The sequence below is a fragment of the Tauraco erythrolophus genome, chromosome 24, assembly GCF_009769465.1.
Source record: "Tauraco erythrolophus isolate bTauEry1 chromosome 24, bTauEry1.pri, whole genome shotgun sequence".
NCBI lineage: Eukaryota > Metazoa > Chordata > Aves > Musophagiformes > Musophagidae > Tauraco > Tauraco erythrolophus.
This window is the reverse complement of record NC_141488.1, coordinates 4,830,477-4,849,982: the sequence shown is the minus strand read 5'-3', so window position 1 is coordinate 4,849,982 and position 19,506 is coordinate 4,830,477. Positions and strand designations below refer to the sequence as shown.

At 67.4% G+C, this 19,506-nt stretch overlaps 4 protein-coding genes across 4 annotated transcripts; 3 read left to right on the top strand and 1 right to left on the bottom strand.

Moving 5' to 3' along the window:
- The first annotated feature begins 2,041 nt into the window (after positions 1-2,041).
- FAM110D (family with sequence similarity 110 member D) lies at positions 2,042-3,085 on the top strand. Its single transcript, XM_086626222.1, has one exon. It carries the CDS (start codon positions 2,042-2,044, stop codon positions 3,083-3,085), a length of 1,044 nt encoding a protein of 347 aa, XP_086482348.1.
- Positions 3,086-3,874: 789 nt separating this feature from the next.
- C24H1orf232 (chromosome 24 C1orf232 homolog) lies at positions 3,875-4,864 on the bottom strand. Its single transcript, XM_086626281.1, has 4 exons — positions 4,778-4,864; positions 4,578-4,664; positions 4,390-4,487; positions 3,875-4,133 (listed from the first exon to the last, which is right to left on the bottom strand). Exons 1-4 carry the CDS (start codon positions 4,862-4,864, stop codon positions 3,875-3,877), a joined length of 531 nt encoding a protein of 176 aa, XP_086482407.1.
- Positions 4,865-5,632: 768 nt separating this feature from the next.
- Positions 5,633-7,024, top strand: ZNF593 (zinc finger protein 593). Its single transcript, XM_086626216.1, has 3 exons — positions 5,633-5,829; positions 6,300-6,362; positions 6,560-7,024. Exons 1-3 carry the CDS (start codon positions 5,633-5,635, stop codon positions 6,699-6,701), a joined length of 402 nt encoding a protein of 133 aa, XP_086482342.1. The 3' UTR covers positions 6,702-7,024.
- Positions 7,025-9,867: 2,843 nt separating this feature from the next.
- On the top strand, positions 9,868-17,097 carry CNKSR1 (connector enhancer of kinase suppressor of Ras 1). The gene is made up of 19 exons (XM_086625898.1): positions 9,868-9,919; positions 10,314-10,471; positions 10,941-11,131; positions 11,214-11,298; positions 11,542-11,583; positions 11,670-12,013; positions 12,455-12,523; positions 12,993-13,121; positions 13,286-13,371; positions 13,865-13,998; positions 14,089-14,264; positions 14,539-14,569; positions 14,667-14,839; positions 14,922-14,995; positions 15,389-15,460; positions 15,561-15,634; positions 15,867-15,931; positions 16,007-16,121; positions 16,361-17,097. Exons 8-19 carry the CDS (start codon positions 13,017-13,019, stop codon positions 17,095-17,097), a joined length of 1,842 nt encoding a protein of 613 aa, XP_086482024.1. The 5' UTR covers positions 9,868-9,919; positions 10,314-10,471; positions 10,941-11,131; positions 11,214-11,298; positions 11,542-11,583; positions 11,670-12,013; positions 12,455-12,523; positions 12,993-13,016.
- Positions 17,098-19,506: the final 2,409 nt, after the last annotated feature.

Genomic DNA, 19,506 nt, shown 5'->3' with positions numbered 1-19,506 from the left:
CCACCCCCCCCCAGCCACTGCAATACCATGTTCACAGCCCCCCCGGGTGCTGGGGATGGAGGGGGACTGGGGGCTGCCCCCATGGGAATGCTCAGCCCTCGGGAAGGGGAGAGGGCAGCGGTAAAAATAGCCCCTGAGCCGGCTCCAGCCCATTGTGGCTTCCTGCGATTTACAGCCCTTCCCGGGGGGAAGAGGAGGCAGGATCCGGCCTGGCTTGGGGCTGGCTTTGACTCTTTCGCCACCAGCAGAGAAGGGGCCAGAAGGACCCTTCCTCCCTCCTTCTCCCTCCTCAGTCTCAGGGCCGTTGTGGGATCCTGGGGAAGAAGATCACAGTGAGCTCCTGCCTCTGAGCTGCCCCCAGTATCTTGGGGTGGATGTAGGAGAAGCTGCCAGAGAGGACATGGTTTCCCTGTCCCATTCCTGCTGCCCCGTGTGCTGGGGGTGCACAGGGAGACTCAGTCCTGCCTGGGAGGGGGCAGAGATCTCTGCTCTGGATCCCAAAATCCCGGCCAGGCTCCTGTAGGGAGGCAGAGGGAGGAGAAAAGCTGGGGAAGCTGAGCTGGAGCTGTGGGAGAAGGAGGGTTAATGCTGGCTGGGCAGGGGCAGGGCTCCAGGGGTGAGGGCTGGGGCTGCAGGGGTCAGGCTGGCAGGGTGGGCACAGGGGGAGCTCCTGCTGACAGGGCTGGGCTGGCAGGGGTTAACAGGGTGGCCCTTCCTCTTCCTCACCCTCTATATGAGGCTCCTGCTGGCTCCGGGCTCAGTTTGCTGCCGGCAGCCAGAGGGGCTGGAGCTGAGTGAGACTGGAGCATCCCATCCCGACATCCCATCCCTGCATCCCGTCCCAGCATCCCTCGTGGGCTCAGGTGAGCAAGAGCATCCTCCACCCGCCAAGCCCAGGGGCTAGGCGCTGATCCTGGCAGCGGGGCTGGGGAGCATGTTGGGACATGGACACGGGCAGTCGCATCCTGGGCACGCTGGCTCTGCTGGGGTGAATTTGTTGGGTGCTGGGACCGTGTGCCAGGACCATCTTCCCTCAAGCCACCACGGAGCACTGGGGGAGGCTGAGGAACTCATCCCTTGGGTGCACAGGACCAGACAAACCCCGTGCCTCAGTTTCCCTATGTGGACACGGCGGGTGGATGTGGTGTTGGAGCCCGTGGGCTGTGTGTGGAGGGATGTGGGCAGATGGCTCCTGGGCTGTTTGCTCTCTAGAGAGCCCCATTCTGCCCAGCCCCATGTCCCCGCCGTCACCCAGGGAAGCAGTGGGGCTGGGTCAGCTGCTGGCTGTGGGGCAGCTCTTCACAGCCATTGGGGCCCATTCTGCTCCATGAAACCATCTGCTTTGGGCATTTATTGCCTCTGGGTCAGGCTTCAGCACCCACCTCCACCGCTGGATTGGCATTCCGATCCCGCGCAAATGCTCGGGTACAGCTGAGCAAGAGCCATCACACCCTGGGGCTGACAAAAGCCCCTTTGCTCCCTGACCCCCACGCACGGAGCAGGACAGGTGCCCGCCCTCCCGGGCAGCCGAGCCCACCCTGGCTGTGGGGAGCACAGCACAGACACCCCGAAACATCCCCCAGCCCCGTCCCGCTGTCACCACGCACGGGCCTGGCCAGGGCAGCTCGCCAGCAATCCTGCGCACGGGGGCTTTGTCCTGCTGTCCCTGCGCTTGGAAAGATAAGGTAGCCAGCTCCGGTATTTTTTCCTGTTGGAAGCCGCTCCTGGGATGCGGGCGAAGCCGGCGGATGCTCGGCGCTTCTCTTTTCCTGCCCTGGGATTGTTCCTGCCTGGGCTGGCGGGGCTGCCTGCTGCCTCCCTGCCCTGCTTGGGTCGAGGGGACCCCTGGTCCCCCTTCACCCCCTGTCCTCCTGCTGTCACTGCGCCCTTGGCGCTAACCCCGCTCTCCTCTCTCCTCCCAGGGCTGAATTCAGGAGACGAGCGAAGCTTCAGGAGCCTCCTCGGCCACAGCACCCAACGCTCCGAACCACCCCAGAGAGGAGCAGAGTGAGCAGGGGTGCTGTGTCGGGGCTGGGGGGTGATGGTGCCCCTGGGCAGCCCCCCAGTCGCCATCTGCACCTCCAGCAACCTGCACCTTGTGGCCCCCAGCCGTGGCTCCCCCCTGGCCTGGCTGAACCGGGGCCCCGAGTGCCCGCGGGAGCCGGGGGGCAGTGGGGGCAGGATGCCCAGCGCCGTGGAGCGGCTGGAGGCCGACAAAGCCAAATACGTTAAATCCCAGCAAGTCATCAACAGCCGGCAGGAGCCGGCGCTACGGGGCTGCTCCCCCCGGCTCTCCCCTCGCGGCCGGCACCTCCTCGTCCGCCAGCAGTGTAATGAGCTGTGTCAGGGCTCGGAGCTGAGCCGGGAGGGTCCCAGGAAGCTGCCGTGCTCCCAGTCCCCCGTGTTGCGCCGGACTGGCAGCAGGCGCCTGCTGAGACCCGACTCGCTCGTCATCTACCGACAGAAACGAGACTGCCCGGGGGGGGACAAGGAGAACGCCAAGGGTGCCGGGCTGGTGCGACGTCTCTTCCAGGGACCCCTCAGGGACAAGCCCCCCAGCTCCCCCCCAGCCAGGGGGCTGGATGAGGGGCCACCAGCCCCGCAAAGCCCCGAGACCCCCATGCTGTGGGTGCCTGCAGAGAAAGAGGACATGAGGACGCTAGGTGCCAGCAGCGGCGGCGGTGGTGGCAGTGGTGGCATCTTCCCTCTGCCCAGCAGCCCAGCGGCACAGCCCCCCCGGTCCCCTGGCAAGCAGGCACTGGCTCTGCGTGTTTCCCTGCCGCTGTCGGAGCAGGAGCGGTTCTTCAACTACTGCGGGCTGGACCGGGCACTGGTGGAGCTGCTGGGGCAGGAGCAGTTCGGGCCGGCAGGCTGGGACAACGCCTCGGCTTGGTTCCCTGGCTCCTGCGAGTCAGAGCCTGAGCAGGCCTCGGGGGGCAGCGAGGGGGACGCGGGGCTGGGCGAAGAGGAGCCAGACACCCGGTTGGTCTCCACCGTGTCGGTGGTGGAGCGCAACGCCCGTGTCATCAAGTGGCTCTACGGCTGCCAGAGAGCCTGGGCGGCTGCCAAGGAGTCCACCGTCTGAGCAGAGGCAGCGTGGCTGGGGACGAGGATGCCCATGCGGGTCCCGCTGGCTGGATGCATCCCCTTGCCCTCACTGGAGGTGGCCGAAGGGCTGGTGGCATTCACAGTCCTGGAGCCACGGGGCTGATGCTGGCCAGGTGGCCCACAAGGTCTACCCTGCAGCCAGGGCTGAGCACAGTGCAGGAACTCGAGGGGCAGGTGGGGAAGGGGCTCCCCTGGGTGAGTCTCTGTGTGGCGTGGGACTGGCAGGCTGCTGTCCCCCCACTGCAGCCCCTCTCCTCCATCCTCCCTGTCTCCAGCCCAGGGTGGTGGGACGGGATTGCAGCCCCCTCAGCTGCTCACATCCTGCACTGGCTGCAGGCTGAGGGGGTGGGCAGAGCCCGAGCCCCCCGTCGCGGGCAGTGCCCACCCCACAGCTCCCTCCTTCCCAGAAAAGGGGCTGTTGGGGCCAAAGCAGTGCACAATAAACCTGGTTGGGGTGTTTTCTAGCCTGGCAGTGTGCGTGGTTTGTGCGGGCAGGGCCCTGGCCGAGTGGGGGGACTCTTTGGGGCTGGGGGTGGCAGGTCCCCATCCCCACCGTAGGGCCATGCTGCTCCAGGGACGACGGGACTGCCGGGGGGGGACCGAGGGCGAAGAAAGCACCAGGCAGGGCTCCAGGAAAGAGGCACCTCGGGGTGTTTAGTGCAGACATGTCGCCGAAACCCACCATGGAGCCACCCGGGGGGCTGCCTGCCAGCAGTGGGGGGGCCGCTCGCACTGCTGGAGGGTCCAGCCAGCGCCTCCTCCTCCTCTAGTTGCCCTTGGGGGCATTTTTATTCCGTATTTCGGCCAGTTTGCCGGCCAGGAAGCCCCAGTGGAAGGCCCCTTCCTCCGGCTCCCGCAGGTCACTGCCATCATCACCCGGCGGCTCTCCGGGGCTTTCCCCCGGCTCCGGGGCGGGCACCCCCTTGTCCGGCCCCGATGCCTGCTGCCACTTGGTAGCAAAGAGATCCCAAAAGCCAGATGCCTTCTCGGAGGGGGGTGGCTCGGGCGGCGAGGCGGCCAGCGGGCTGGGGAGAGAGTGGGACAAGGACATTGGTATGGGGACCCTTCTCACCGAGTCCCACTATGGCCAGGACTGGGACCCCCAAACCCCTCCATGTCCCCACTTCATGCTGGCTCTCCCCCTGCTGCCCCCTAGCCCAGCCCCATGGGTGCAGGCAGGGGAGGGGGAGGCAGGTGATGGGACGGGCAGATGCGAGGACTTGGCAGCTCCCAGGTGCTGGGTCCAGGCTTTGGGGTCCCCCCCATCAAGCTGCAACTTACTGGTCTGCGCAGGGCTCCGGGCTGAGCAGCTGGTGCTCGTCGTCGCGGGTGAAGAGGGACGAAAGCGTCCGCCAGCCCCGGGCACCCACCCCCTGCACCTGTGGGGGAGGCAGCACCGGGCTCACTGGGGACCTCCAGGTCCCAGTAGGTCCCCCCAGTCCCCCGGCTTCCCCCGGCCCCCTCCTCACCTTCCTCGCCAGCTGGGACATGGGGCTGGGTCCCTCCTCCATCAGTGGGGGGGGTTCGGCCGTCTCCATCAGCTCAGGGGGGTCTCCCTGAAACGAAGGCCCCATGTGAGGGCAGTGGTGTGGGTAGGGGGAGAAGGGAGGTTGGTCACCCTGCTCCGGGGGGACCCAAGCTTGGTGGTGACCACCCCCCACCACCCTACCTCCTCCTGCAGCACCCCGTCTGCCCGTGCCCCCCCCAGGGTCTGCAGCACTTTGGCCTTGTAGAGCCGCCAGAAGCCCTGGGTCATGGTGAGGGGCTCAGCGGGGCTGGGAGCTGGCGGGTGCTGTGGGGAGCAGGAGGGGTGCAGGGCTGGGCCCCCCCGTGCCTCCCCGGCGATCCGGTGGCTTCATTAATGTTTCAGGGGCCGCTTTTGATGCACAAAGGGGAACCTGAGCCTGGCCTGAGCCGGGGGCAGCGCGAGGGCAGCTTCTCTGGTCACCCCCAGTCCCCCCTCCTCCACCCCCCAGCCCCCCCAGTGCCCCTCGCCCACAGGGGACCTCCAGGGGCAGCAGCCAGCCCAAGCCCCCGGCGCAGAGCACACGCTGGGGCTCGGTGCTCCCCCCGCCGTGGGTCCCCATCTATAATTGATCACCGAGGGCGGAGGAAACACGATCGGTGCTGCGACACGGCGCGCTGAGCCCTCCCCAGCTCAGCGCAGCAGTGACCGGGGCGGGACGGGACCCGCTCACCCCCTGCCCCGGGGCCGGGCCCTGTACCCCACCGCGGGGACAGCCCGGGGGCGGCTGCGCCGGGTGCTGACGGCCTTCGGGACGCCGCTGCCCCCGGGGCCACTCACCGGCCCGCGGGGACAGGCACGGCCGCGGGGCAGAGCCATGCGGCTGGGCTGGGGGCGTGGCCTCCCGGCACGTGGGCGTGGTCTTCTGCCTCGTGGGCGTGGCCGGCAGACACGATAGGCTCTGCCGCCTGGTGGGCGGGGTATACCCGGGCGGGGGGGCGGGGCCTGAAGCCGCCTGCGCCTGCGCACTGCGGGGCGCCGTCCCGGCGTGTTTCCGCCATGTCGCCGCGCAGCAGCCGCCGCACCGGCGCCCACCGGGCGCACAAGCTGGCGCGGCAGTTGAAGACGAAGCGGCGGCGCCGCGACTTGGACGAGATCCACGGGGACCTGCGGCCCGAGAACGCCGCTCGGCTGCTGCGGCAGGAGCCCGACCCCGACCTGCCGGGCTGCGCCCAGTTCTACTGCCTGCACTGCGCGTGCGTGCGCCGGCGGGGGGGCCTGGAGGGCCCGGGGACGGGGGGGTGTCTCCGCACCAGGGGGGGGTCCCGGGGTCCCGGTCGCGGGGCGGTTGGGGAGGGAGGGCTGTAAGCTTGGGAGGGGCGTGCCTTGATGCTGGGGGTTACCCGGCCCCTGCGGGGGGCAGTTGTCCTGGTCCTGGGGGGTCCCTGGCCCCTGGAAGAGGGTTGTCCTGGTCCCGAAGGGGGTCCCTGGCTCTGAGGGGGGCTGGTCCCGGTGAGAGGAGCTCTAATCCCCCTGGAGGGATCTTGTCCTGGTCGTGGCAGGGACCCTGGCCCTTGGGGGCAGCTTTTTCAGGTGTTTGGGGGACCCTGGCCCTTGGGGGACCGGCCCCAGGGGGCTGGGGGGGACCCTGCCTCCTCAGTAGGCCTCTCCTCTGCCCTGCTGCTGCCTTGGAGGCCCCCTGACCCCCAGCTGCTTGCCCCCCCAGGCGCTACTTCGTGGACCTGACCAGCATGAAGGAGCACTTCAGGTCCAAGGTGCACAAGAAGAGGTAAGGGGGAACACCAGTGGGCTCCTGAGCGGCCCCGCGGGCTCCTGAGCGGCCCTGTGGGCTTGCGCCCTGCCCCAGCTGCAGCCCCCTGCCCTGACTTCGTGGGGTGGGGTGAGCGGCAGAGTCAGCTCAGGGTCAGGCTCGTTTGGAGGAGCTGGGCTGGAAGGCTTCAGCCCTCCTCTCTGCCCTACCCGCAGGCTGAAGGAGCTGCGGGAGGCACCGTACACGCAGGAGGAGGCAGAGCGTGCCGCCGGCATGGGCTCCTACATCCCCCCGAAGAAGGTGGAAGTGCAGACCCAGCCGCTCGAGGAAGTCACCGAGATGGAGGCCTCCAGCTGAGTGCAATGGACCGAGGGGCTGGGCAGCTCCATAAAAGCGTCTTTGTCCTCAGCTTTGGGAGAAGAACATGCCCTGGCACAACCTGCCAGCCAGCGAACGCGCCGGCTCCTCCCGGCAGCCCTCCTCGCCGCGGCGCTAACGAGGAGAAGGAGCCAGCGAGACCCTGGGTGCCCTCACTGTGTGTCCTCCTTTTCAGGGAAGGGGCGATCCGCTTCTTCCCTAAGCGCCGGCGGGACTGTGCGCTCGGCTCTTTGCTTTCAGAGCGGTTTTGGGCCTCTCCCCTTGGGGCAGAGGTTGATCCCGGTGAGGCATCCATTAAAATATGTCACCCAACAGGCTGGCAGTGTTGAGAGCCCTCTGTGAGCGTCACCCCAGCCCCCACCGGAGGGTGGCAGCCACCCCTTGGGGTGCAACGTTTTGGTGTTGTGCTCTTACCGAGCGCTCAAAGGGGAACGTCGTCGGTGTCTGTGCCAGCCCGGAGGAACAGCCTCGTCCCAGTGCTCCAGCCCTGGCAGAGTGGGAAAGCTCCCTCTGCTTTTTGCCCCTGGCAGAGGGTTCCCAGCCTGCGGTAGCAGATACGGGGCTGGTTTTTGGTGGGGAGTATGCGTTTGAATGAGCTCTTCGTCAAGTGCTTGGGTCTGCAGCAAGCAGCTCATTGAGGTGCTGGCCCTGCCCACGGGGAGTGATGTGTCCCCCCCCAGCAGGGACACTTTCAGGCTCCTGTCCCCTAAAACCCACACCTGCAAGTGATTCCATCTTCCTGAAGCACTGAAGCTGCATGTGTGGTGCCATCAGCCCCACCTCATCGTGTCCACCAGCCTGATGCTTTTGTGATGGGGCCGGTGACGCTGCTGCTGCCTGCCCAGCTCTCGGGGGGGCTTTGTGTGATGATGCCACCACCCGCTGCTGCCCATTTTTGCAGAGCGGGTCTTGTGGACACAGCCCTGGCAGCAAAACCCTCAGGCTGGAGGTTTGTCCCTCCTGTGGAGCCGGGGACGGAGCTGGGGACGGGGCGCTGGGCTGGAGGAACAGAGAGGCAGCGTGACCCGGCAGCTGTGCTCGGCAGGAAAGGATTTATTTCCACGCAGCCCACCCGTATTTGTCCCCCCCAGCCCCAGGGAGATGGAGGTGACTAAATCCAGCTGTTACCAGCTCCGTGCTGCAGCTCCGCGCGGGTTCGGTGGGAACGAGGGGAGCCGGGAAGGTTGCAGACCCCATCCTAGCAGGATGCGCCTGCCCGAGGGACGCATCGCCGTCCCCGTGGCCCCGTCTGCCCCCTCCGTTGGCGCAGAGGCCGGTTTGGTCCCAGCCCTCCCCGCCGCGTTACCTAACGGCGCTCAGTGCTGACCTCCTTTCTGCAGGGCCGGGCTGGCTGCTGTCCCTGCAGGGATTGGGGGGGCTGCGTGGGCACCAGTGGGGTGCCATGGACCCCCCAGACCCCTCTGCTTAGTAGGGGAGATGGAGATGGATGTGGCACCCGGCTCTGCCATCCGTCTGTCTGTCCGTTCAGCTTCTGGTCTTCATGTGGCAGATTCTGGTGTCTCGCAGTGGCTCGGTCCGGGGATCAGCTGGCAGCTCCTGGTCGTTGAACCAGCTCCCGAAAGCGGGGACAGACGGGGGGATAGAGGCCTGGGGGAACAGGGGCGCGTGTCCCCCTGCCCCTGGGCATCGCACCGCCCAGGCATGGAGGGATGGGCTGGACGTGGCGCAGATCAGCTGGAAAGGATCCGCATCCGGCAGCTCCGCTGGGGTGGGGGCCAGCGGGTGGAGGGGGACCCCGGCACCCCCCTGGGGACCAGCCCCGCTGGCCCCCTCCTCACTGCTCCGGGGGGGCCTTGGCAGGGCCGGCCATCCTCCGGGCGCTGTAGAAGGAGAGGCAGAGCCCGGCAGCCGCCAGCAGCAGGGCCAGGGGGGTCAGCAGCCGCCCCCCCGGCTCAGCCCCCCGGCCCGCCGCCAGCTGCATCTGTGGGGGGAGAGAGGGGAGAGGAGCGCTGTGAGATCCCGAGCCCCCAACCCATGGGGATGGGGGACCCACGGCCATGCCCTGAATGTCCCCGTCACGCCTGGCTGGGATGTAAGGGTGATGGGGGCAGCTTTGTGGGCCCCCTCCCACCCCGGGGTGTCCAGGGGTGCTTTTGGGGTGCCCCATGCAGCGCTTGCCAGGCTCCACCAGCAGCACCCTCGTCACCAGTCCGGAGCCAGGATATGGCCCGGCACGGCTCCTGCAGCCAGCAGGCCTGGTGGGCAGCGTGGGCAGGGTCCTGGGGGTCCCCGTGGGTCCCCGTGGGCTCCCCCCGACCCCGCTCACCCCTTACCTGGAGCAGACGGAAGTACCCCGGCGTTAAGCGTCTGGGGCGGATGATCATGGCGCGGCGGGGAGCAGCAGGATCAGGCCCCGTGGGGCAGCAGAGGGGCAGGGGCCCCCCCAAACCTCAGGACCCCCACCCCGACCCAGCCACCGCAAAGAGGTCCGCGTCCGTCGCCCGCCTGCCGGCCCCGTGGCCCCCTCGGAAAGGGCGGCACGCACCCGGCGAGCACCGAGCAGCTGTCAGCCGCGATCAGCGCCCGCTGCTCCCCCAAGCGCACATGCCAGGGCGGGGGGAGACGGGCGCCGGGGTGCTGGTGAGGGGGGGCCAGTGGCAGCCCAGGTCAGATTTAGCCGGGCGGGAGAGCCGGCCTCTGTGGTGACAGCCCCTCTGCAGCCCTGCGCCCGGGTTGCCCCCTGCCTCAGTTTCCCCACCTGCGAAGGAAGGGGTGGGAATCGTGCCTGGGGGAGGGTCACCCCCAAAGTCCTCGGGTGGTGGGGAGGGGGCTGAGCAGGGCCTTTCCCTAAGCCCTTACTGGGGGCTGTGAGGCCAAACCCTGGTCCTACAGGGCTCCTGGGGAGACACCCACTCGTGCCATGAGTTCTGCTGGGACTCAGCCCCCGCCGCGTGCAGTGGTGGGAGGGGGATGCCTCATCTCATGGGGAAACTGAGGCTGAGGAGGCTCCCTGGGTGGGTGCCATCCCCCCCACCCCGGGGGGAGTTTCGGCAGCCACGCGTCACCGTCCGGCCCGTGACTCACCGGGGCGCCGCGGTGAGCGGCACATGGGTGCGCCAATGGGGCCGCCCGTCCCCGGCGCAGGTGAGCAGCCGCTCCCGCCGCGGGTTCCGGCCTGGCCGCCATGGAGCCTGTGGGTGCCTGGGGCCCCGCGCGGGTGGCCGCCTGGCTCCGAGGTGAGACCTCCCCTCGCTGCGCCCTGACTGCCCCCAAAAAGGGGGGGACCCCACTGCTGGCCCTGGGGTGGGGATCTGGGGTGGGATGTCCCCAGTTTGGGGACGTGTGGGTGGACTGGGGTGGCCAGAGGGGTGGCAGCTGTTTCCCGTTCCTTATCCCTTGCCCTTGGTGGGAGGGATCGGGCCCTGGATCCAGCTGGTGGTGGGGTGGGGGTCCAGCCACCCCCGCCATCTGGGCTGAGACCCGGTGAACTCATTGCATGGGAAGGGCTCTCCCAGCAGCCGAGCGTCCCCCTGCCTGGGGTCTCCGGAGCAGGGGCCAGCAGGGACACTGGTGGGGGGGTGCTGGGCCACCCCGCCGTGTCCACTGGCACTAGGGCAGGGCTGTGGGCAGGGCTCGACGTGGCGGTGCAGGGGTACCCCTTCGAGGCGTGGGGGCTGGCGGGGCCCGAGCTGCTGGGGCTGTCGGCGGGGGTCCTGGAGGCGCTGGGCGTGCGGTGCCTGGGGCACCAGGAGCTGCTGCTGGAGGCTGTGGAGCAGCTCCGCGCCCTGGTGAGTGCTGACACTCATGGGTGCTGCGGGGGTCGCCTGGAAGAAGGGGGGGATGTGAGGGCACCCTGGGCTGGAGGAGGAGGATGTGGGGACATCTTGGGCTGGGTGATGGTGGCGACACTGGGGCACCCTGGGCTGGGTGGAGGGCGCACATGGGGGAACCTTGGACTGGGCGGAGGGGGGGACATGGGGAAAACTTTGGCTGGAGGGAGGGGGGATGTAGGGGCACCCTAGGCTGGATGAATGGGGGGGGTGGAATGGGGGCACAGTGGGCCAGAGAGGGAGGATATGGGGACATCCTGGCCTGGGTGATGGTGGGGACACAGGGGCACCCTGGACTGGGTGGAGGGGGGAATGTGGGGGCACCCTGGGCTGGGTGGAATTGGGATTCAAGGACACTCTGGATTGCGTGAAGATGGGGATGTGGGGGCACCCCAGAGACCCCTGGTGTCCCTGTCCTCCCACTCAGGACTCAGGGCTAGCGAGCACCAGCCTGCGGACACTGACGGAGAGGCTGCGGGAGCTGGCACAGGGCATCCAGAGCCTGGTGCTGGGGGGGTCACCGGCTGGGGCTGCCCCCTGGCCACCCCCACTCACCCTCCTGGCCCGCATCATCGACCTGATCGGGGCGGCCAAAGGGCTCTTCTCCTGGCTCAACAGGTCCGGGGTGGGTGAGGGCACCCATGGGTGTTGTGTGCCCCCTGCACCTGGGGCTGAGCTCTCTGCTGCCCCCTGCCCCCAGGTACCTCTTCTCCACCCTCAACGACTTTTCGGCCAGTCGGGACATCGTGGTGCTCTGTGCCCAGCTGGCAGAGACGCTGCAGGCGGTGGGTGCCCAGGGTGGCTGTGCTGCCCCGAGGCCACGGTGATGGGCACAGTGTCAAGGGGATGTAGGGGGGAGCCAGCCAGCTGCTCTCCTGTCCCCCAAAGCTCTCTCTGCTGGAGCAGAGGGGAGAGCTGGGGTGAGGGGGGGATGTATTACGGGAGGGGTTCCCCACCGGCCCCCCCTAGCTGGGATGGAGGGTGCTGAGCCATCCTGTCCCACTCAGCCCCACATCTTGTCCCCCCAGGACCACCCTGCGGCCGAGAGGGACAGCCAGATCCTGCGGATCGTAAGTGCTGGGTGAGGAGGGGGTGGTGGGTATGGGGGGGCTGGTGCTGCCAGAGCCCCCCTGCAGCCCCCCACTGTCACCCACAGTGCCAGCACATCGTGGGCATCTGTGAGAGCATCGTGGGCTGCAGCCCCCCGGCACTGCTGGACCGCAGGGCTGTGCTGCAGTGCGTGGAGCTGGTGCTGCCCCCCAGCCCGTGGGGCAGCCCCTCAACATACCCCAACACTCCGACACCACCCTCTGACCTGCTGGGGAGTCCCCCACCACTCCCCCCCACCCTGCTGGTGAGTCCCCAGTGCCCCCTCACTGCCCCGGGACCCCTCAGCACCCCCTGCACCCCCCTCACACCTCCCTCCCATCCCCCCACCAGGGCTTTGAGATCAGCTCCACCAGCTCCTGCCTGCACTTCGTGTCTGCGACCACCTCGGAGGTGAGTGGGGGGCTGCCCCTCCCAGTCTGTCACTCACCCTGTGACACCCTGTCCCCCAGTCACCCCCTTTTAGCACCTGCCGTGGGAAATACCACCCACCCCAGCTGCAACCAGGCTGGCTGGATCCTGCCAGCCTCTTAAGGCCCTAATCCACCCCCCACCTCAACCCAGAACTTGGGGTGGCTGCCGGCAGCTGAGACCATGCAACTCATCTCATGTGTGAGCACAGCCTGAGCCATGGGGGGAGCCCCCCCCTGCACACCCCGATCCCCCCAGCCCCTCTGACCAGTGCTATGCAAGGTCAGGCCATGGGTTAATGGTTAACACCCCCCTGCCACCCCCCACCGCAGTGTTCCCGAGCCAGGAGAGCTCCTGAGTGTGGATTAGCCAGGGGGAGGGGGAGGGGCCAGGCACCCCAATCCCACCCTGCCTCTGCCCCAGGCCCTGGCTTCCCATGGGGGCCGCATCCTGCCCGGAGACGAGATCGTGCAGGTCAATGAGCAGGTGGTGGTGAGTCGGGGAGGACGGGGGCTCCAGGACGGTGCTGGTTTCAGCAGTGAGGTCGTGGCTGGGGAGGTGCAGGGCTGGGAGGATTTGGGGGAAACGGGGGCTGCAGTCTGTGGAATGCAGGAGCCGTGGCTGGGAAAGGTCTGGGAGACACAGGAGCCGGAAGGTTTGGGGGATGCAGGAGCTGGAGCAGGACAGGACCTGGGGGATGCAGCAGCCAGGGGGGTTTGGGGGATGCAGAAGCCGCTGGATTTGGGCAATGTGAGAGCTGTGGCTGGGGAAACGCGCAGGACACAGGAGCCACGGCCGGGGACATCTCTGGGGTGTGTGATCTGTGGCTGGGGAGGACATGGGGGGGACGGCAGAGCTGCGGTCAGAGAGGGTTTTTGGGATGTGGGAGCTGTGGGGCTGGGAGGGTGCACGGGGCCGTGGGGCTGGGGCGATGTCCCCGGCTCATAGAGGGTGTGCGCAGGTGGGTTGGACACGGGACAACCTGATGAAGAAGCTGCTGGAGAAGGCGAGTGGGGTGACGCTGGTGCTGAAGAAGATTCCCCTCGACCTGCCCCACTCGCCCCGCTCTCCCTGCTCTCCCCGGCAGCAGGTGAGCCATCCCAGTTCTCCCAGTATCGCCCCAGTGCCACGCCAGGCTGTGCTGGGAACTGGGCAAGGATGCTCGGAGCCAGGCATCTCCGACGGCGTTGGTGGTCCCTAAAGCGCTGAGGGACCATGGCGGGACGTGAGCTGACCCTGATGCTCCATCCACAGCTCCCGGGAGCGTTTCTGGACTCTGCGGATCCCTCCGACACCAGGAGCAGCGAGCGCCCAGGCAGCCCCGTGTCTCTGACCTCCAGGTGAGCCCCATGCCCTGACACCCCCAACCTGACCAGTGCGGAGGCATTTGGGTGCTCCTGAGCCCCATTCCCTTCCTTTTGGAGGGAGAGGTGCCAGCAGCGCAGCAGCTGCCTGTGATCTGCCCCGGAAGCCGCCAGCAGTCTTAAGGAATGAAAAAAAAACTGGTTGTGTTTGTAATCCATTCACTTGGTAACGTTTTAATGGGGTTGAAACTATATTTAGACATGACCCTTCTCTCCCGGAATGGAAAGGCGTGCGCAGAGCCCTCAGCAGTGTGGACGAGCTGGGCAGGAGCTGCCGGGCTGGGCGCTGGAGCACGGAGGCCAGTGGAGCCGGTGCTGGGCCACCACCGCCACGTTGCCTCCAGCCCTGCTCTTCCTTGGGCAGGGAGAACCGTGGGTGCCTGAGCGAGCAGGGGCCCAGCCAGCCCGATAGCGGGACCCCCGTGGCAGTTGAGGGGATTTTCAGCTCAGGGTTCCCTTCTCCCCCCAGTGCTGCTGCCGACTTGGACTCAGGGCCAGACTCGGCACCGGACCCTGGCACTGACGAAGAGGACGGAGAGGACAAGCAGGACACGAGGCTGCCCGGGGTGGCCGTGGCAGAGCTGCTGGGGCTGCCTGGCCGTGGTAGGAGGGGAGCAGAGCAGAGGGGACATGTGGGGACGGAGCGGTTTCTCCCTCGGGATGGGAGGCTGCAGCCCCGTTCGCTGTTCGCAGGTGCAGAGGAGGAGGAGGAGGAGGCGTGGGAGGGGGGCACCTCACCGGGCACCCCGGGCACCCCGTGCTCCCCAGGCACCCTCGCTGCTGCCGGACCCTGTGCCGCAGAGCTCAGCCCCACGGTAGCCCCTGCTGCAGGGGCTGGGGGCACAGAACCCAGCCAGCTCCCTGGGGAGGTGAGAGCTGGTGGGAGATGAGTGCTGAGCCTTGCAGGGGGGTCCCTGGGGGGGACATCAAGGGGCGACGTGCAGAACTTCATGTCCTGCCTGAGCTGGGAGGCAAAACCCCCATCCCTGGGGTGGGTTCCCCTCTGAGCTTGCTGCCACAGGGTGCATGAGTTGGGGGTCCTTAGGGGCTGTGGGTGCTGCTGGGGGGGGGGCTCGGCTAACGCTGCAGTGCCCTCACTCCCCTGCATGATCCCTAACTGCTCATCTCTGTCCCCCCGTCCAGGGCAGCCCCCAGACGGGACGCAGACCAAAAGGTGAGTGGGACCCTGCTGGGGCTGGGGGTTCTCCCCACTGCTCCTCCTTCCCTGCTCTTGACCTCCCCCCATCCCCCCCCAATGCTGTGGCCAGCAGGAGTGGCGACCAGGCTGAGCCGCCGGCGGGTCTCATGCCGGGACCTGGGCCGGGTGGACTGCGATGGCTGGCTCCTGAAGAAGAAGGACCACGTGGGCTTCATGGCCCAGAAGTGGAAGCGGTGCTGGTTTGTGCTGAAGGGCCACACGCTCTACTGGTACCACCACCCCAACGTGAGTGGGGATGCTGGGTGTCCTCGATCCCCACGTGGGGCAGCCAAGGCGGGCAGCGAATGCGGCTGTTTGTCCCTTGCAGGATGAGAAGGCTGCGGGTCTCATCAATGTGGCCACCTACGACCTGGAGAGCACGAGGGAGCAGAAGAAGAAATAGTGAGTGGGGTCTGTCTCACTGTGGACCTCCCAGCTGGCGGTGGAGGGGAAGATGCTGTCCCAAGGGCACGTGCCGATGAGCCTTGTTGGGTACCACCTGCATGTCCCCGCGGTGATGGTGGGGTCCCTGTGGGGCTGGCGGGGTCCCTGTGGGGCTGGAAGGGTCCCTGCAGTGCTGGTGGGACCGGCTGTCGTGCAGTACAGGAGCCCGTGCTCTGAGCAAGACATGTGTTGCACTACTGGTGTTATCTGGGCCGGGGCTGAGGACTGAAGCATCCCCAACGGCCGGGAAAAGCCCAAACCCCTGGGCTGGGTCAGGCCAGGGGGGCTGTGGCACAGGGGAGGCAGGATGGGGGCTCGGGGCAGCCCCAGCAGCGGTTTGTCCTCCTCCAGTGTGTTCCAGCTCTCCCATCAGAGGTACAAGCCCTTTGTCTTCGCTGCAGAAACGCTGGCTGATTTGAGCATGTGAGTAACGCGCCGGATGGCGAGAGCCGGTGCTGGTCCCACCGTGCCGGGCTGGCCATGACCCTCGCGCTGTCTGTCTGTCTGTCCTTTCTTGCCCCAGGTGGGTCAGTCACCTGATAACAGCCAAAACGAAGTACACACTGGCCCACCAGTCGGTCCCGGATAGGGAGGAAGGTAACGGGCCCTGACCGGGGTGGGAGATGGGGTCTCCCCTGCGGGAGATGGGGACCCCATAGGGAGCCACAGGCCATCGGTCCCGGTGGGGCAGCCATGCCCGGTGCTGCCATCCCTGCGTGGGACCACTGGGAGCTTTGCCCATGATTTGGGGGAAATATGAGAAAGGAGGGGGGCTGGGGGGGCAGCCCCAGGGCTTCCCACTCCCCCCATCCTCTCCTGTGGCCTCCAGACTGCTACAGCGAGACAGAAGCCGAGGACCCTGACGAGGAGCCCCCCAGGCATGGCTGTGACTCGGTGAGTGGCCCTATGGCAGATCCCGGGAAGGGGATGGAGGATCCTCGTCTCACCTTCTGCCCGTCTCTCCCCCAGCCAAAAAAGAGGCAGCAAAACACCCCGGAGAGAGCCCAGCCCTTCCTGGCTGGCGGCGAGCCCAGCAGCACAGCCAGTAGCCCCCAGGGCAGCCCCCGGCCCTGCTCGCCCATGGGTAGGTGCTGGGGTGGTGACATCTGTCACCCTGTCACCTCGTGTACACCCTTTAATCAAAGTTAGGGCCACCCTTTTGCATGTGTGCATGCGCTGGGGGGGGGAATTCACGTTGGTGTGTGTTTGAGTGCGAACCGTGGAGCGTGTCAGGATGCTCCTGGGGAAGGGTCGCGTGATGGGGCAGCCCCACGGGGTTTTGGAGCTGCCCCCCTGCTACGGTGCCCCCCTCTCTTCACCCAGACCCCACCGGGGAGGATTTCGAGTGCCTGATGCAGTGCCTGAAGCAGGGGGGGGTGTCCCTCATCGGGCGGCAGCGGTTCCTGACGCAGGAGCAGTGCCGCAAGTCCTTCATCCGGCGCAACAAGAACCCCCTCATCAACGAGAAGGTGCACACGGTGCGGGCCCTGCAGAGCACGCTCAAGGTGGGAGCCCACAGCCCCCTGATCCCCCCTCCCTCCAAAGCCCCTTGCCCATGGATGGCCACCCCAAAACGTGTCCCTCTTCTCGGCAGGCGAAGCTGGCGGAGCTGCAGGCCCTGGAGCAGCTGCTCAGCGATGCTGCGCTCACCTCGGAGAAGTTCACGTGCTGGAAGGAGGAGCACCAGGAGCTGTACCAGGAGCTGCGGGAGTGGTGGGCTGGGCGGCAGCGCCAGGACCCCGACCGGGCACTTGGCGCTGAGCACGGCCCCCCTGAAAAGGCAGACGAACCCTGACACCTGCCAGGACGAATCGTTGCCAATCAAAAAATGGCGGTGCTGCAGGAGCAAAGCGGGTGTTCTGCCCGTGCTGGGGGGGTGCATGGGGGCATCGATGACGTTTTTGAAGGCTCAGCCCCCAGCGTGGACTTGCTGCAGGAGAATTGGCTTCCGCTTCATCTCCCTTCCTGGCATGGGACGTTGCAGTGACAGTCTTGCTTTTTTAAAGGACGTTTTGCCTTGGCTGCATGTTGGCAACGGAGGCCTTTTCCTGGAGGAATGAGCCCCTGCCTTGTGCACCGGCACGGTGCTGCCAGTGGCCCGGCCAGGGTCTCTTCTGCTGTAAATAAAACTGTGTCAACAAGGGCTGATTGTGCCGTGGCTTTTCTTGGCACTGAAACGTCCCTGCAGTGACAGCCAGCCCCGACCTGTGCCATGTGCCACCATCTCCAAGGGGTTGTGGCATCCCTCTGTGTCCTGCTCTCCTCTTCTGGTGGGCTGAGCCAGCCCAGCTCAGAGACTATGGCACCACTCGTGGGGCGGGGGCACAGGGATGGGCTCCGGTGGTGCCGCAAGGCCAGGGAGGGCGATGAAGCAGGGAAGATCTCCCCTGGGAAGGCCGGGGTGCTCTAGGGGCTTTGTGCAGCTCACATGGGACAAGGGGAGAGCGCAGCGCAGGAGGGGGAAGGAGATGTGGTCAGCCTGGAAATGGTGGAGGGGTCCCACTCCTCCCTGTGCCACCCAGCCCCTTATAGACGTGCTACGTTTGGGTACGGGGATGCTCTTTATTTAGCAGTGGCTGCAGAGGCTAAAATCTGCACGAGGATTAAAGCACCATCAAGCAATAGGGCAGCGAGCGAAAAAATAAGAGTGAAAAGAGGTAAAGATGGGGAAGGACCCTCCTCTTCCACACAGTAATTGTCCGAGGGGCGTGCAGGGGTGCAGGACAGCCATGACAGGAGGCTGAGGAGCCGCTGCCACCCCACAGCCAGAGCATCGTCCCGTGAGGCTCAGGGGAGGCACCGCTCTGTCCCAGCACCTCAGCAATCCACCTCGTGAGGGGCAGCGACAAACCTCTTCCCGCAGAGGCCGGTGGCCAGGCGGATGCCAGCCAGCACCTCCGCCCCTCCGGCCCAGGCAGAGACATGTCCCCAGCTGGAAGTGGTCTGCCGGGGGGGTCTGCGGGCTGGCCAAGTCCCGCAGCACCCGACGAGCCACGTAGGCAGCAGCACCCAGCTACATGGCGCCCGCCAGCAGCAGCAGGAGCCCGGCAGCAGCCACCAGGCTGGGCCAGGGCCAGGGGTCCCACCACCGTCCCCCCAGCACGGCCAGGGCCCCCAGCAGCAGCGAGCCCGGGGGGGCCAGCGCCAGCCCCCACACCGGGGAGAGGGTCCCCTTCACGGGTGAGGTGCCAGGGCCGGCCCTGCCCGGGCAGGGAGGGCAACCTGTGCCGCACGCGGGGAGCCCCGGGCAGAACGAAGGGCCGTGCCCTCTCTGCTGCCCGCACCCGGGGCGCTGCTGACCGTCTCGGCCGAGTAGGCGGAGGGGCGTGAAGGGGCTGCGCTGGGGGCAGCCCGGGGCCTGGGCTGGCCGGGGAAGGCCCCGAGGGGCGGTGGGAGCTGTGCGGCGGGAATGTGAGGGAAACGGTGGGGCTGGGGCCGGCTGGTGTGACCTCCTTCCTTTCCTTCCCTCCCTCCTTCCTTCCTTTCCTCCCCTCCCTCCTTCCTTCCTTCCTTTCCTCCCTTCTCTCCGTCCCTCCCTCCGTGCCGGTCCCTCCCGCGGCACTGCGCAGGCGCGGCGAGCGGGCCGGTGCCGCTCTGTCAGGCGCCGCCCTACGGGTGGCGGCTGCGGACAGTTTTCCTCCGCCAGAAGCCGCTTCCGCCTCCTCCAAACTGCGGGGCGGAGAAATCAGCGTTCGGGCGAGCCAATGAGCGCGGGGCGGGGGCGGAGCCGGCGCGCCCGATAGGCTGCGGGTAGGGACGGGCGGGCGGGGCTCCGCCCCCTTCCCTCTGCCACGCCCCCCCGGCGGCTGTAACGGTCGCGGCGCGCGGGCAGCGCGGAGCAGGCAGGTGCGGGCTCGGTGCGGGCCGGGCGGGCTCCGGCGCGGGGCGGCACCTCCTCCGCGGTGAGACCGTCCCTCCTCCGCGGTGAGACCGTCCCTCCTCCGCCCCTCGGGGACCGGCTGCGCCGTCCGGGCGGTTGGGCCCCCCCCGCTCCGAGGTCAGCCGCCTTACCCCCTGCCTCCGCCCCAAAGTCTTCTCCCCGTCCCCCTCCGGGGGCCGAAGGGCCGCTCCCCGCTTTCGCACCCCTCCCCGGACCCGCCGAACTCTTTTCCCTCCATAGGGTGAAGCGCTGCTCCCCCCTTCGTCCCCCCCCCCCCTCCCTTCCCCCCCCCTCCGCGGGGTCTGCCACGTGCCCGCGGCTGGGAGGGGGTGGTTCGAAGGGTGGGGAGGGTGTTTGTGAGAGGTGGGATATTGGGATGTTGATATTGGTTGCTTTTGTTTTATTTCGAGAGGGTGGAATTTTTGGTTTGATTTCCCTGTTACAGCCGTCTGACTGTGGCGCTCGGGACTGGGATTTAAACTCGGGAGTTTCTGGGGCGCGCCGAAATTAAACACGACGAGCACTGCGTTTAGCTCGGGGTGGTTTATTTCTTTGCTGAGTGAAATGCTGCTTCTGGTTCATTATCCTG